This window comes from Pavona decussata, unplaced genomic scaffold (assembly GCF_977016875.1).
Source record: "Pavona decussata unplaced genomic scaffold, jaPavDecu1.1 SCAFFOLD_186, whole genome shotgun sequence".
Taxonomy (NCBI): domain Eukaryota; kingdom Metazoa; phylum Cnidaria; class Anthozoa; order Scleractinia; family Agariciidae; genus Pavona; species Pavona decussata.
In genome coordinates this window covers 259685-275362 of record NW_028145595.1, presented here as the reverse complement: position 1 = coordinate 275362, position 15678 = coordinate 259685, and the positions used below count along the sequence as shown (strand labels likewise).

The following is a 15678-nucleotide window of genomic DNA, read 5'->3' as shown; positions in this document are numbered from 1 at the left end:
TAATAGACCTAACTTCGTCACCTGCAGATAGTCATCAGATGAAATTATTGGTAAACAGCCTCTTATGCAGATCGTGCATAGTACACAAAGTCGTGTACGGAAAATATAAGGATTTAACATGATGTATAAGGTCCGTATGATGATCATTACTAAAACCTAGCTTATTGTATAACGCAATTCTACAGTTTTGATTGGCTTAGCGGCCATGGTATAAGAGCCATTATACCATGCCCGAGAAATAGAGACCATTAAATTGTCTTCTGGTCTTTCTGGCAAAGCGAAATTAGCAAGATCTAGCAATATTTCTTGATTGTTTTCAAGTTGCCTATTCCCTTCCGAATGGATCATAAACAACGAATTAATTTAAAAAGACTTGGGTCATAGCGAGCAAAGGCGAAAAAGTATTTTGATTCATGGACATGCGTAGAACCGTGAACCATTCCCTTTACCGGGTTTGTGATCGAAAAACCAAGTTGAAACGATCAATGTCTTTCGGCTTCGAGTTCGCAAAAAGTATGCCCTCGTTATACGCTATTTAAATACTATATTTCCTGTATAGCTTTCAGAATCTGCTAGACACAGTAATGTTATCATCGGTCTCATCTATTTTTGGCTGAATGTTGGAAATACAGCCAAATATACCACTGTCGATTAGGAAAAAAACCCATTTTATTTCATCAAATAATGTCTGTGTTAAAGGGTAAGTATCGGTTCTGCATAGAGGTCATTATAACTCTTGTTAATAACTTTTCTCACCTACATGTTTCGACCTTTATCAGTGTCGCACCATGTAGTGACGGAAGTTAAAACATAGCTGAAAGACTGACAAAGCGCTTAAACGATTAACGTTCAAACCTAACTTTGAACTGCGCCCGTCCGTGAAGAAGACAAATTAAATACCACTCCAACACAAACCTGAAGCCAGTTTGGGAATACTTATTAACTGCTACAGCTCGAAAGGATCTCACGTCCGTAATAACCTGACTTAATTCTCAGTATTCGGAGCTTTTGCAGTCTTTCTTTTGGAATTCAGCTCCGAGAGTATATTAACGCTCATCGTTAAACCTCAGCGCTCCTTTTTATCACGAGGTATTATAACGAAAAACAGTTTATAGTCAAATATGTTTGCCCACACTATTGCAGAGTTCTTTGGGCACATCCTCTACAGCTTCACTCGCAATGTCGCCGAACACTATAATATTAACGAAGATGAGAATCTCTCAGACTTGTTTGGCTACAACGCTCTGGAGGACACAGGCAAGGAGTGGTACTGTCGACCAGTCGATGAAGTTATTTACCAAGAATACAGCAATAGCGAAGCAACTGCCCTGGATTATCTAACGAGAAGCAGTGTTAATGCAAGGCTTATAGATGCGTGCTCACCAGAAGATAACGAAGAAACGCAGGAACAACGCGAGGATACAGCAATGGCTTGGAAACAGCTCAGACCATCGATCTTTCGAACACTGTTGAGTTCATTGTATTTTGGGTTTTTCATATCCATGTTGAGTGCCACAATCGTCGGCATAGTCTCTATCGCCGTTTATTACCTCAGCTATCAAACACTGCTCAGTTGTCAAGATCAATCCAAAGCGGACTCGATTCCGATTAAGCTGCAGTGGTTGATAACCTTTTCAAATGTCTTCTTCATCTGCTTTTTATACCAGCTGTTTTTTCTCAATGTCCTATTTTTCTTTCGGCCGTTCCAAATATCAGGTCTCAAACTAAGAATTTTTCTTCTTTGTCTCGCTCTCTACTGTTTAGATTCTGCTTATAGGATTGTTATGCAAGTTTTCGGAATCCCGATCGGAAACTTTAAGTTTAAAACTATACAAGGAATTCCTTGCAGGATTCTATTTTTCTTATCTATCTGTTCACAGATTAACATCATCGCGAGACATTTTTGTAATAGGCCTGGAATTATACGCTTCAAGTTGATTTTACTGTTCGTTGTTCCCTGTGTTTTAGGAACTGTTACCGCCGTGCTTGTTGCTAACTTAGTCTACCCAGCGTACAACAAAGAAGAAAAAAACGGCAAAGTTATAATTGCGATATTTGCACCACTCATCGCAGTTTTCCTAAAAGGAGCATCACGTATTTGTGTTCAGCGGTTATGGTGTCGAATCAGCCATCCGGGTACTTCTTTCGTGCTGTTGGTCCCGCTGTATTATGGATCAGCGGTAATGTTGCGACTTTTGCAAATGGATCTTCAGAGTTTGGAATCCGTTGCACTGATCGGAGTGATTCATGGGATTGCAGAAGTCATTGAACGTAGCAGCATGGTTCTGATAGACCATTTTTATAATCAAGTCTTGGAAAAGAGAAGAATTCCTTTGGGAGGTTTCCGTAGCCCTCGTCGAGAGAGACTTGCAGCTGACATCTGTATTATGAGCATGTTATATGAATCAAGTGCGGTGATATCCGTCAATGGCTTTCTGTATTTGTATCAATATGTTTACACACGTGACAATTCTCCTCTTCAGCTCCTTCAGTCATTTGCCATCACCACCTCAGTTCCACTTGTTATTGAGTGGTTTTTCACCAGTGTCTCTATAGCCATTGAAACTCGCTACCAGAACATGCCAATAATGGCGGTCTGGAGTAAACAATGGAGAAGGCACATTATCGTGGCATTGGTTAATATGGTCATAATCTCCATGTGGTCAAGTGCCAGTCTTTTAGCGGCTGTACAAGAACGTTTTAAAGACAAATTTCAAGATCACTGCGAGATGCCATTCAGCTAAGATAGCTAGGATTCATTTCAGTTAGAGCGCAACAACCTCGGGAACGAGGATGAGCGCGGACCTGAGATAAAATGATTTCATTCAAGTCCCAGTGATTATACGTCCTAAGTTGACTTTCCAGTAATAGAAGACATTTCAAGAAAAGTACACGAGGTCTTTTAGTCCGTTTGGCTAAAGCGTTGTCCGCATACTTTCTGGACAGCGGAATTGGTCACACTTTGAACTGTTCAACCTGGTGCTCAGAGTTACTCAGAATCTTTGGGCTGTTTGGTCAGCGGATGGTCCCCAAGCCATAAACTGCTGAAAAAAGAGCCTGAAGGGTCTGGGTCCGAGATTGGGTATGGAATCATGACCGCACTCTAGCGTCTCAATCGCAGGAGATAGAATCAGGTGATCACACTCGCAGACGATCGTGTACGATGGCAGAAGTTTATTTCCATCTGATATGGCTTCAGAATTGTTATGATCATATATATAGAAGCCACAGGCTTTAGCTTAGAACCAAATTGTTTACAACCGATGCAAATTTGCCATGAGTGCGCTTGCACCTTCCACCTCGGTGCAATATACGCTAAGTACTGCGGTTGTTATGGCCAGCGGTAGCTACATTGTTGTTTCTGCAACTCAGGTCTGGCCGAGAATGCAAAATTTGTCAAATTTAGCCGTAGTGTAAAGCTTTATCTCCTCGTTCATTGTAGCTTATTTTGCTCTCACTGTATATTTAATTAGGGCAGACTGATCCACGAACTAAAATGTTAGAACCACCTTCTATAGCGTAATAAACCAGCACCACAGGAAAGTACTGCTCAATTGCTTTCATTTGAATGGTCACACTTTAGGATTTCATCCACAGACTCAAAAGTTAGAACCACCTTGTACAGCATAATAAACAGCACGACAGTAAAGTACTGCTCAGTAGCTTTCACTTGAATGGTCACACTATAGGATTTCACTTAAGGACTCAAAAACTGAACCATCTTGTACAGTACAATAAATAGCACCACAGGAAAGTACTGCTTAGCAGCTTTCATTTGAATGGCCATAGTGATACTTTAAAGAAGAGGAAAGTCGGGGACACACGAAGCGAGGGTTGGGCGCGCGCCCGATTCCGCTCCCAGAAGGTTACCTTATTAAGGCCGATTTAGACAGGACAACGTTTGCTTAAGACTACGTCAAAACTCTTCGAACCAACCACCGGGAACCTTCCTTTGTAATAGGAGGGTTTGCCGACATGTCCCTACACCAATCTATCTCCCACAATAACAAAACCCAAAGGGCAGGTTAATGTCACAAGACATTATTCGTGCATCACGGACAACGTGATTTATTGTTTAACGTGCACCAAATGTCCATCGACAGTTTATATTGGGGAGACTGGTCGTAAGTTGGCGGACAGGTTCAGGAAGCACCGTAGAGATGTCATCAACGGGAGAAATGACCTTCCTGTCCCCGCCCACTGTTAAGCAAGCCAATCATACACTCGAAGATCTGAAGGTTGCGGTTTTGAAGGCAGGCCTAGCCAACAAAGAATAACGGAAGAAGAAAGAGGTGCGGTTGGTTTTTAAATAAGGAACTGTTAGACCTAGTCGCCTTAATCAGAACTTTAGTTTTACGTCAATTACTCGCTTTGCACTTGCTTGCGCGCTAGCATGTGTTTTCAAGTGTGTTATCTATTAACAGAAAATATCTCGAACTGTTGATAAAATGTCGTGTCTAAGCTCATGTAACACACTTGAAAACACTAAATGAAAACGTGCAGACACCACCAAAGGCAGTAATTAGGATCTATATCAGAAAAAATGGCAAGTATTTATGCTTAAAAAGTTCAGACAATAGGTCGAAGCTACAAGCTGAAAACTACCCACCGCTGAGGCGTTTCAAGTTTTCCTGCCTCGGGCGATACTCCATCGAAGGTTTGCTTCGAAAATTCTTTTGATCTTTCTTACGAAAGTCTCCCCAACTTTCAAGACTGAAACAATGTCTGCCACCCTCCATCCTTCCCTCAACAAAAATGCCACTCTCCATCGCAATTCTCTTGGATATTCTCGAGTCATATTCAGTTCTGTTTTCCCGCGTCTCGTAAGAATCGCAAGCGGGCGAAGCTGGGCGAGCGCGTTGCGTTGTTATTTGCATAACCCTGCCCCAATCAGATGATTGACGGAACAGAAAAACCCAAAATCCCTTCGAAGTTTGCAAAACGTGCAGCGCATACAACGAATTTGGCTACAAACCATTGTCGATTAGGAGCTAGAAAAAAAATATTATTTCACCAAAAACTGTCTGCGCAAAGGGGTACGCAACGGCACCGCTCTAGTGTCACCATATCTCTTGTTAATAACTTTTCTCACCTCTGAGTTTCGACCTAGATCAGTTTCGCACCATGTAATGACGGAAGTTAAAACATAGCTGACTTTACGCGACTTTATTCTCAACTATTCGGAGCTTTTGCAGTCTTTATTTTGCAATTCAGCTCCGAGAGTCTACTAACTTTCTTCGTTAAACTTCAGAGTTTTTTCATAACGAGGTATATTAACGAAAGTCAGTTTATAGTCAAATATGATTACCCACACTATTGCAGAGTTCTTTGGGCACATCCTCTACAGCTTCACTTGCAGTGTTGTCGAACATCCGTATTGAGTGCGGCAATCGTTGGAATCGTCTCTGTTCTCGTTTATTGCCTCAGCTATGAAACAGTGCTTAACTGCAAAGATCATTACAAATTGGACTCGATTCCAATCAAGCTGCAGTGGGTTATAACCATATCAAGAGTAGTTTCAATCGGTTTTATTTATCACTGGTTTTTCCTTAATATCCTATATTATTTTTGGCCATTTCAAATATCATGCCGTTTGTCTAGGCCCTTAGTGTTAGTTTTTTTATTGATAAAAACATAACAAAAAAACGTGTTTGAGACGTTTTTCTGAGAGCCCGTTTACTAAGGACACCCGGTTAATACGGACACTTTTGGGTGTCCCTTTTGTTTTCGATTAACCTGGTTTCTGATCGCAAAACCAAGTTGAAACGATTATCAGTCTTCCTTCGAGTTCACAAATAGCATGCCTTCGTTATACTCCTGCTCTATTTAAATAGTATATTCCCTTATCAATAAAGGGCAAAATTACTGAGCGCTGATTGGTTGAGAGAGAGGGCATTTTTTCTTAATCGAGGGCAGTTTTAGTAATCAAGAGAGAGCATGATTACCTGCTAATGATTGGTTAATCCGTTGCATAGCAACCGTTCGTTATCTTGAAATTTGTTGCCAAGTTTTTGTTGCAACAATAGCTTGTCATTTTATTGAAGCGGACGACGAATTAATTGAACTTTTGAAATCCGAAAGTGAAAACAAAAACACAAAACGAAGCACAGGCTATTGGAGAGGAATTTTTGAAAAGTGGGCGAAAACTAAGGGAAAGGAAGAACAGCTAGAAAGCTACGGCATCCAAGAATTGAACGAAGCACTCTCGCAATTCTACGCTGAACTGAGAAAAGAAAACGGTCAAGACTACGAGCCAGACTCGCTAAAGGTGATGCAGGCGGCTTTAGATCGGCATTTAAGAAGCCAAAATTATCCAAAGTCTATCCTGAGGGATACAGAGTTCCTGTCTTCGAGGAAAGTGTTGGAAGGGAAGGCGAGAAAGCTGCGCGAACAAGGGATGGGAAAACGACCCAACAAAGCAAAAAGCCTGACGAAGGAAGAAGAGGAGATACTATGGCAAAACGGCCAGTTAGGCAACCAAACCCCTCGCTCTTTGATCAACACAATGTGGTGGCTGCTAACAATACATTTTGGTTTACGTGGTCGGCAAAAGCACCACGACATGATGGTCAAAGATTTTTCCGTCAAAAATAATGATGATGGCGTCGAGTTCATCACTTTTTCCGAAGGGTCTACAAAGACTAGGCAAGGTGGTCTCCGAGTGAAACCTCGGCTAGCTACTCCCACAGGCGAGAAGAGGTGCCCCGTTGCTCTGTTTAAACAATACCTGGAAAAACGTCCAGAAGAAATGAAGAAAACAGGGCCATTTTACCTAGCTGTTATCGACAAGCCTCAAACCAGCACCGTGTGGTACAAGAAAAAACCGATGGGCAAGAATACAATCAATAACATAACGAAAACAATGAAAGAGGACTCACCGTTAAAAGATGTCTGCCCTGAAAAGAAGCTAACCAACCACAGTGCAAGAAAGACCGTTGTGAAGAAATTGAAAAGCTCCGGTATTTAAAAATGCGAGATCAAAAACATAACGGGTCACAACTCCGAGCAAGGCTCAGATGACTACGACTCCGGTGATGAAAACGAGCAGAAAATCATGTCCAAAATCATCGACAATGCCAAGCCTGCTTCCACTTCAAGACAAGTTCTCCATCCATTGTCATCAGTTCAAACTCAGTCTAGGTCAGCTTCCAGCCATGTCTACAACTTCAGCCATTGCAATGTAACGCTCAACGTCGCAGGAAACCATTCTTTGCAATCCAGTCTTACCCAGAGCAAGCGGGCTTACAAGAGAATCATGCTCCAGGATTCGGACTCAGATTAAACTGTGTTTTGTTTAGTTAAAAGCACTTTGTTGTTTTTCTGTTGGCAGAAACGCTCTGTTGAAACGAGATTTGTTTTCTAGACTTTTGGCAGTGTATCACGACACAGTTTTGGAAAATAAAATTTCATTGAATCGATTGGTCAGTTCAATTTGATTGATGATTTGCTGGAGCGCTAAACAGGCTTCCCAGATAAAAATAGACTGCGCGCGTGATTTTCCTTCGTATAAATTTTGCTCTTTTTTGATAAACAAGTATCGCTTCGCGACTCGGGCAATTTTGGAAAATTTTGAAAACACTCGTGCAATTAATCCTTAATAGAACTCGGCCTCATGTGATTACCTATACTAATGTATATAGCTTTCAGATTCTGCCGGACGCAGTAATGTTACCATCGGTATCATCTCTTTTTATGTTTGAAATAAGGCCCAAAATAAACCATTGTTGATTAGGAGAAAAAAATTATTATTTAATCAAAAAATGTCTGTGTTCTAGGGTAAGTAACAGTTCTGCATAGACGTCATTATAACTCTTGTTCATAACATTTCTCACCTCCAAGTTTCGATCTAGATCAGTTTCGCACCATGTGGCGACGGAAATTAAAACATAAGTGAAAGACTGACAAAGCGCTTAAACGATTACTGAACAACCTAAGTTTGAACTGCGCCCGTCCGTGAAGAAGACAAATTAAATACCACTCGAACACAAACCTGAAGCCAGTTTGGGAATACTTATCAACTGCTACAGCTCGAAAGGACTTCACGTCCGTAATAACCCGACTTAATTCTCAGTATTCAGAATATTGGGGGATTTTGCAGTCTTTCTTTTGGAATTCAGCTCCGATAGTATATTAACGCTCATCGTTAAACCACAGGGTTTCTTTTTTTCACAAAGTATTATAACGAAAAACAGTTTATAGTCAAATATGTTTACCCACACTATTGCAGAGTTCTTTGGGAACATCCTCTACAGCTTCACCCGCAATGTCGCCGAACACTATAATATTAACGAAGACGAGAATCTTTCAGACTTGTTTGGCTACAACGCTCTGGAGGACACAGGCAAAGAATGGTATTGTCAACCCGTCGATGAAGTTATTTACCAAGAATACAGTAACCGCGAAGCAACTGCCATGGATTATCTGCCAAGAAGCAGCGTAAATGCGAGAGTTATAGATGCGTGTTCAACAGAAGACAGTGAAGAAACACAGGAAACACGCGAGGATACAGCAATGGCTTGGAAACAGCTCAGACCATCGATCTTTCGAACAGTGTCTAGTTCATTTTATTTTGGGTTTTTCATGTCCGTGCTGAGTGCCTCAATCGTTGGTATCGTCTCTATTGCTGTTTATTACCTCAGCTATCAAACACTGCTCAGCTGTCAAAATCAATCCAAAGCGGACTGGATTCCGATTAAGCTGCAGTGGGTGAAAACCCTTTCAAAAGTCTTCTTCGCCTGCTTTTCATACCATCTGTTTTTTCTTAATGTTCTATTTTTCTTTCGATCGTTTCAAATATCAGGTCTCAAGCGAAGAATTTTTCTTCTTTGTTTTATTCCCTACTGTTTAGATTCTTCTTATAGGATAGGTATGCAAGTTTTCGGAATCTCAATCGCAAACTTTACTAGGGAAGAAATTCCTTGCCTTGTGCTTTTTTACTTGTCTGTATGTTCACAGATTTACATCATCGCCTGTCATTTTTGTCAAAAGCCTGGAATTAAACGCTTCAAGTTAATTTTACTGTTTGTTGTTCCCTGTGTTTTAACAAATGTTGCCGCCGCTCTGTGTTCTGACTTAATTTACCCGGTGTACAACAAACAAGACAAAAACGGCAAAGTTATAATTGCGATATTTTCACCACTCATCGTAGTTTTCCTCAAAGGAGCATCGCGTATTTGTGTTCAGCGGTTATGGTGCCAAATCAGCTATCCGGGAACTTCTTTCGTGCTGTTGGTCCCGCTGTATTGTGGGTCAGCGATAGTGCTTAGACTTTTACAAGTGGATCTTCAGAGTTTGGAATCCGTTGCACTGATCGGAGTGATTCACGGGATTGCAAAAGTCATAGAACGTAGCAGCGTGGTTCTAATAGACCATTTTTACAATCAAGTCTTGGAAAAGAGAAGAATTCCTTTGGGAGGTTTCCGCACACCTCGTCGAGAGAGACTTACGGCTGACATCTCTATTATGACCATGCTGTATGAATCAAGTGCGGTGATATCCGTCAACGGCTTTCTGCATTTATATCAGTATTTTTACACAAGTGACAATTCTCCTCTTCAGCTCCTTCAGTCATTTGCCATCACCACCTCAGTTCCACTTGTTATTGAGTGGTTTTTTACCTGTGTGTCTATAGCTATTGAAACTCGCTATCAGAACATGCCAATAACGGCGGTCTGGCGGAAACAATGGAGAAGGCATATTATCGTTGCAGTGGCTAATATGGTTATAATCTCTGTTTGGTCAGCTTCCTATCTTTTGACGGCAGTACAACAACGTTTCACCGACAGATTTCAAGATCACTGCAAGATGCCATTTAGCTGAGGGTCTCAGCAGCGTTATAGCGCCTGATAAGTTTAGATGGCTAGTTTCAACCCGGCTTAGGGTGTTGGACGGAGAGAGGGACTATGATTTCGTTGGACTCAGGAATTTTTCCATCGGTGGTCTTGGCCTTAAGAATTTTCATATTGCGGAAATGGCGACGAGTTTGCGCGCCTAGCTATGTTCACAATGAGCTCAAAGATGTTTAGTATGGCAACAAGTGAAGAAACGTAGATAATGAAGTGTATCGCATTGTACTTATGAAGTTCCAACATGTTTATTATGAGCATTGTTGACCAGTTTGGAAGACAAAGAAGGGCAGTGTCAGATGGCTCGGCCACGTTCCCAGAATGCCCCGGGAACCCATACCACATCAAGCCACAAGATGGACACCCCTTGGTAAAAGAAATGCGGGAAGGTGAAAAACACCATGAGTGAGAGCTGTAGAATCCTATAACTGAGAGAGATCGATGGGCCTTACGTGAGGCGAAGAGAGAAAAATAGAAAAAGACCGAGAGAGATAGCAGATGGTTGTGGTCTAATCCCTAATCTGGGATGATGAGGATTAGTGAGTGATTCTTGGCCAGACGAAACGCGATCAATAAAGCGTCCGAGAGGCGACAGAAAATGAGTGGCTTGACAATATAATGAACGTAACAACAACGTGGAGCTCCATGTTTCGATTAATGTGTAATTATAAAAAAATTATGCGTGTTTTTCCATATTGCGTGGATTGCAGAACAGGGCGTAACACATGTATGAAAAAGACGCAATGGAAAGAACGCAAATAGAAACATTTATAAGGGAAACGTGCTTCGTTTAAAGGCGTACAATCTGAACACGTTTCGCTGCTAATGTGACGGTACTTAACTAATTTCAGGATCATCGCGCCATATTTTTTTTGCCCGTTTGAACACGGGCAGACCAAGCTTACGTTACGTGAGAGCAAGGAATAATTAGGCTGGATTACCACCCACTGGTCGGCTCATTGGTTTCGCAACAGTCTCTGATGGCGCTTCTAGATCTGACTTTCATCTCGGTCTAAAAAAAAATTGCGACTATAAGAATTTTAAGGCTAAGTTCTGCAGTTGTTATGACCAGAGGTAGCCACATTGATCTCATTAAAACTCAGTTCTGGTCCACAAGATCTAGCTGCTGTGCGTGTGAAGCTATTTATCTTTTGTAACTAATTCTCCGTTTAATCTGTATTGAATTTATATACTGGTATCTAGTTATAGATTTCGATTATAATTGTAACGGTTTCTTTACAACAGATGCAAAACTCACACCAACGTTGTACTGGATAATGAACAGAAACACAGGAAAGTACTGCTCAGTAGCTTTCATTTGAAGGGTCACACTTTAGGATTTCATCCACAGAGTCAAAAGTTAAAAGAACCACCTTGTACAGCATAATAGACAGCACCACAGGAAAGTACTACTCAGTAGCTTTCATTTGAGGGGTCACACTTTAGGATTTCACTTCACAGACTAAAAAGTTAGAACCACCTTGTACAGCATAATAAACAGCACCACAGAAAAGTACTGCTCGGTAGCTTTCTTTTGAATGATCACACTTAAGGATCTCGTCCACAGACTCAAACGTTAGAACCACCTTGTTCAGCATACTAAACAGCGGAACAAGAGGTTTTGTCCAAAAGCTTTCATGTGATTGTTCAAAGCTCTTTGTGCTACTTGTCTAATTAAGTTCTGAAACATAAAGGAAAAATATAAAATACTGAAAGTGTGCTTAAACGATCAACATTCACATTAAGCTTCAACTGAATCTATCTGTGAAGAAGACAAGAGAGACAGAATACAAAATTAAAGTCACTTTCCCGTAATGCCTGTTTCAGTTTATTCCAGGACGGAAGCCAAGATTTGTAACTTTCGCTATTATCATCTATAATTCGTTTGGGGTTTCAACTTCCTACGTTGCACCGTAATGTCTGTATTAAATAGCAAATTATTTGAAAAGAAGAGTGTTTGAAAGCAAGTAATGTTTACCCACACTATTGCAGAGCTCTTTGGGCACATCCTCTACAGCTTTACTCGCAGTGTCGCCGAACACTATAATTTTAACGAAGACGAGAATCTCTCAGACTTGTTTGGCTACAACGCTCTGGAGGACACAGGCAAGGAGTGGTATTTTCAACCTGTCGATGAAGTTATTTATCAAGAATACAGCAACAGCGAAGCAACTGCCATGGATTATCTATCGACCACCAGTCTTAATGCAAGGCTTATAGATGCGTGTTCAACAGAAGACAACGAAGAAACGCAGGAAACACGCGAGGATACAACAATGGCGTGGAAACAGCTCAGACCATCGATCTTTGAAACAGTGTTCACTTCATTGTGTTTTGGGTTTTTCATATCCGTGTTGAGTGCCTCGATCGTTGGCATCGTCTCTGTTCTCGTTTATTACCTCAGCTATGAAACACTGCTCAGTTGTCAAGATCAATCCAAAGCGGACTCGATTCCAATGAAGCTGCAGTGGGTGATAACTCTTTCAAAAGTCTTCTTCATCTGGTTTATGTACCAGCTGTTTTTTCTCAATGTTCTATTGTTCTTTCGATCTTTTCAAATATCAGGTCTCAAACTAAGAATTTTTCTTCTTTGTCTCGTCCCCTTTTGTTTGGATTCTGCTTATAGAATTGTTATGCAAGTTTTCGGAATCTCGATCGGAAACTTTAAGTTTAAAGCTTTGCAGATAATTCCTTGCAGGATTATATATTTCTTATCTATCTCCTCACAGATTTACATCATCGCGAGACATTTTTGTAACAGGCCTGGAATTATACGCTTCAAGTTAATTTTATTGTTCGTTGTTCCCTGTGTTTTAACAATTGTTACCGCGAATCTTTTTTCTAACTTAATGTACCCAGCATACAACAGACAAGACAAAAACGGTAAAGTTATAATTGCGATATTTGCACCACTCATCGCAGTTTTCCTCAAAGGAGCATCACGTATTTGTGTTCAGCGGTTATGGTGTCGAATCAGCCATCCGGGAACTTCTTTCGTGCTGTTGGCCCCGCTGTATTGTGGGTCAGCGATAGTGCTTAGACTTTTACAAGTGGATCTTGAGAGTTTGGAATCCGTTGCACTGATCGGAGTGATTCATGGGATTGCAGAAGTCATTGAACGTAGCTGCATGGTTCTGATAGACCATTTTTATAATCAAGTCTTGGAAAAGAGAAGAATTCCTTTGGGAGGGTTTCGTACCCCTCGTCGAGAAAGACTTACGGCTGACATCTGTATTATGGGAATGTTATATGAATCAAGTGCGGTGATATCCGTCAACGGCTTTCTGCATTTGTATCAATATTTTTACACAAGTGACAATTCTCCTCTTCAGCTCCTTCAGTCATTTGCCATCACCACCTCAGTTCCACTTATTATTGAGTGGTTTTTCACCAGTGTCTCCATAGCTATTGAAACTCGCTATCAGAACATGCCAATAATGGCCGTCTGGGGGAAACAATGGAGAAGGCACATTATTGTGGCAGTGGTAAATATGGCCATAATCTCCGTTTGGTCAAGTGACAGTCTTTTAACGACTGTACAAGAACGTTTTAAAGACAAATTTCAAGACCACTGCGAGATGCCATTCAGCTAAGATGCTTACGAGTCATTTCAATTAGTACGCAACAACCTCGGGAACGAGGATGAGCGCGGAATAGACGACTGACCTGAGAAAAAACGATTTCATTAAAATCGCAATGATTGTGCGCGCCGAAGTTAACTTTCCAGTAACAGATGGCATTTCAAGGTAACTATACGAGGTCTTTTAGCTTCAGAGCGGAAAAACGCTAAAAGCATGCGCGAACTCTGCGTGAGCGCGGGGCACCAACAGTTTCAAAAATGGCGGCAATTTTAATTTTCTTATTTTCAACAATTTACTATGCTACTGCAGATATCCCGCTAAGTAGCGATAATTATCCGACACCAGAAGATATCTGCAGATGTAACCTTGCTGTGATTAATTTTCTTATGGCTTCTTAGACTTTAAAAAAGATTTTAAAGGCCTCGATGTTCCCACGGCGTGTAAACAAGTGGGAAAATAGTTAATCGTTAATTACTGAGTTTGCCAAAGTCTATAATTGTTTGCCAGAGTGGATTTTTATTTTTTTTCGCAAGGATCTAATTATCGGTACCGAGGGAGCAATTTGATGCGATGCGTCTACTACTTTCGATCTCTTAGTATATTGTACTGTTTCATTTCCTTTAGTTTAGTTTATGTCTCTTCAATATATTGTATATTTCTTTTGTCTTTGACTGGCCGCCTCGATTAGCTTTCGCTACTTGCAGTCCAGTGTAATTAGCTAAAAGTTGATCATGAGAAACACAATAAAGTTTGACTTGACACGGTGTGTGTACATCTATCTTGTAGGCTCAGGTCAATTACACAACTGAGGTGTAACAATACTTATCTGCACAGGTCAACTGAAGGCAGGAAAAATATCTCTAGTTACGGAAACTTCCCAAATAATCCCTTTTGTCACTGTGCTTAGCGGGGACTTTGAATTTGTTTCACAAAGCCTTCCGTGATCGCACTCTTGCCATCATTCACTCGTCGTGCAATTTTGTTTTAGAAACGAAAAAATAAATAAATAAATAAATAAATAAATAAATAAATAAATAAATGCATCCAGTGAGCAGAGGTTGACCAGCTTCAACTTTTTTAAATATAATTTTATTTCAATTTTAGTTGTGCTTAGGGCAACTAGAATACGATTTGTCTTGTAATGAGGAACATAGAGAATTATAAATAAAAATGAAACTCGGGTAGCGTAGTTACTAGAAGTGTCCCTTTGCTGTGTTTATAGTCATGTACCGGAACCTGTACCGCAAGTCCAGTTTTCGTTCTTACACGATGTTGGTAAAATGACCGGTCCGATTTTATAACATATTCGATAAAATAAGTCAAAATGTAGATGATAAAGTGTATTTTTACCACAAAAGCCACTGCTTAACAAGACAACAGAATCAAACGGCAGCATTTTCAGTTCACTTGGGCCCGCGAACGGATATGCGCAGTAAAATTGTGCAGAACGTTTTTCCGCCCAAAATCTTTTAGCGCGTTTGTCCAAAGCGCTGCCTGCATACTTTCTGGACATCGGAATTGGTCACACTTTGAACTGTTTAACCTGGTGCTAAGAGTTACTCAGAGTCTTTAAGCTGTTTGGTCAGCGGTTGGTCCCCAAGCGATAAACTGCTGATGAAAGAGCCCGAAGGGTCTGGGTACGAGATTGGGTATCGGATCATGATCGCACTCTCGCCTCTCAATCACAGGAGATAGAATCAGGTGATCATACTCGCAGACGATCGCGTACGATGGCAGAAGTTTTTTTTCATTTGATATGATTTCAGAATTGTTATGATCATATATATACAGAAGCCACGCTTTAGCTTAGAACCAAATTGTTTTCAACCGATGCAAATTTGCCATGAGTGCGCTTACACCTGACACCCTCCATCCTTCCCTCAACAAATATACCACTCTCAATCGCAATTTTCTTGGATATTCTCGAGTCATTTTCAGTTCCGTTTTTCATTGTCTCGTAAGAATCGCAAGAGCGCGTTGCGTTGTTATTTGCATAACCCCGCCCCAATAAGATAATTGGCGAAACAGAAAAACCCAAAATCCCTTCGAAGTTTGCAAAACGCGCAGCGTGATACAACGAATTTGGCTGTAAACTATTGTCGATTAGGAGAAAAAATATATATTTCATCAAAAAATGTCTGCGCAAAGGGGTACGCAACGGCAACGCTTAAATTTCACCATATCTCTTGTTAATAAATTTTCTCACCTCCACTATTCGACCTTTATCAGTTTCGCACCATGTAGTGACGGAA

At 40.8% G+C, this 15678-nt stretch overlaps 3 protein-coding genes and 2 pseudogenes across 4 annotated transcripts in view; all 5 read left to right on the top strand.

The window, feature by feature from the left end:
* Positions 1–15678, top strand: part of LOC146462521 (uncharacterized) — a 31545-nt pseudogene that overhangs the window by 13408 nt on the left and 2459 nt on the right. The gene's annotated exons all lie outside the window — the stretch shown is intronic.
* LOC146462526 (uncharacterized) lies at positions 829–2798 on the top strand. The gene has a single exon (XM_085085279.1). It carries the CDS (start codon positions 1122–1124, stop codon positions 2742–2744), a length of 1623 nt encoding a protein of 540 aa, XP_084941405.1. The 5' UTR covers positions 829–1121; the 3' UTR covers positions 2745–2798.
* Positions 5850–7838, top strand: LOC146462525 (uncharacterized protein KIAA1958-like; annotated as a pseudogene).
* On the top strand, positions 7982–9895 carry LOC146462524 (uncharacterized). The gene has a single exon (XM_085085282.1). The coding sequence runs from the start codon at positions 8206–8208 to the stop codon at positions 9817–9819; it is 1614 nt and encodes a 537-aa protein (XP_084941408.1). The 5' UTR covers positions 7982–8205; the 3' UTR covers positions 9820–9895.
* LOC146462523 (uncharacterized) lies at positions 11082–14448 on the top strand. The gene has a single exon (XM_085085276.1). It carries the CDS (start codon positions 11816–11818, stop codon positions 13436–13438), a length of 1623 nt encoding a protein of 540 aa, XP_084941402.1. The 5' UTR covers positions 11082–11815; the 3' UTR covers positions 13439–14448.

Bases quoted from the DNA above. Each gene is read 5' to 3' on its own strand.
- LOC146462526 (XM_085085279.1), top strand. From the start codon at position 1,122: ATGTTTGCCCACACTATTGCAGAGTTCTTTGGGCACATCCTCTACAGC.
- LOC146462523 (XM_085085276.1), top strand. From the start codon at position 11,816: ATGTTTACCCACACTATTGCAGAGCTCTTTGGGCACATCCTCTACAGC.
- LOC146462524 (XM_085085282.1), top strand. From the start codon at position 8,206: ATGTTTACCCACACTATTGCAGAGTTCTTTGGGAACATCCTCTACAGC.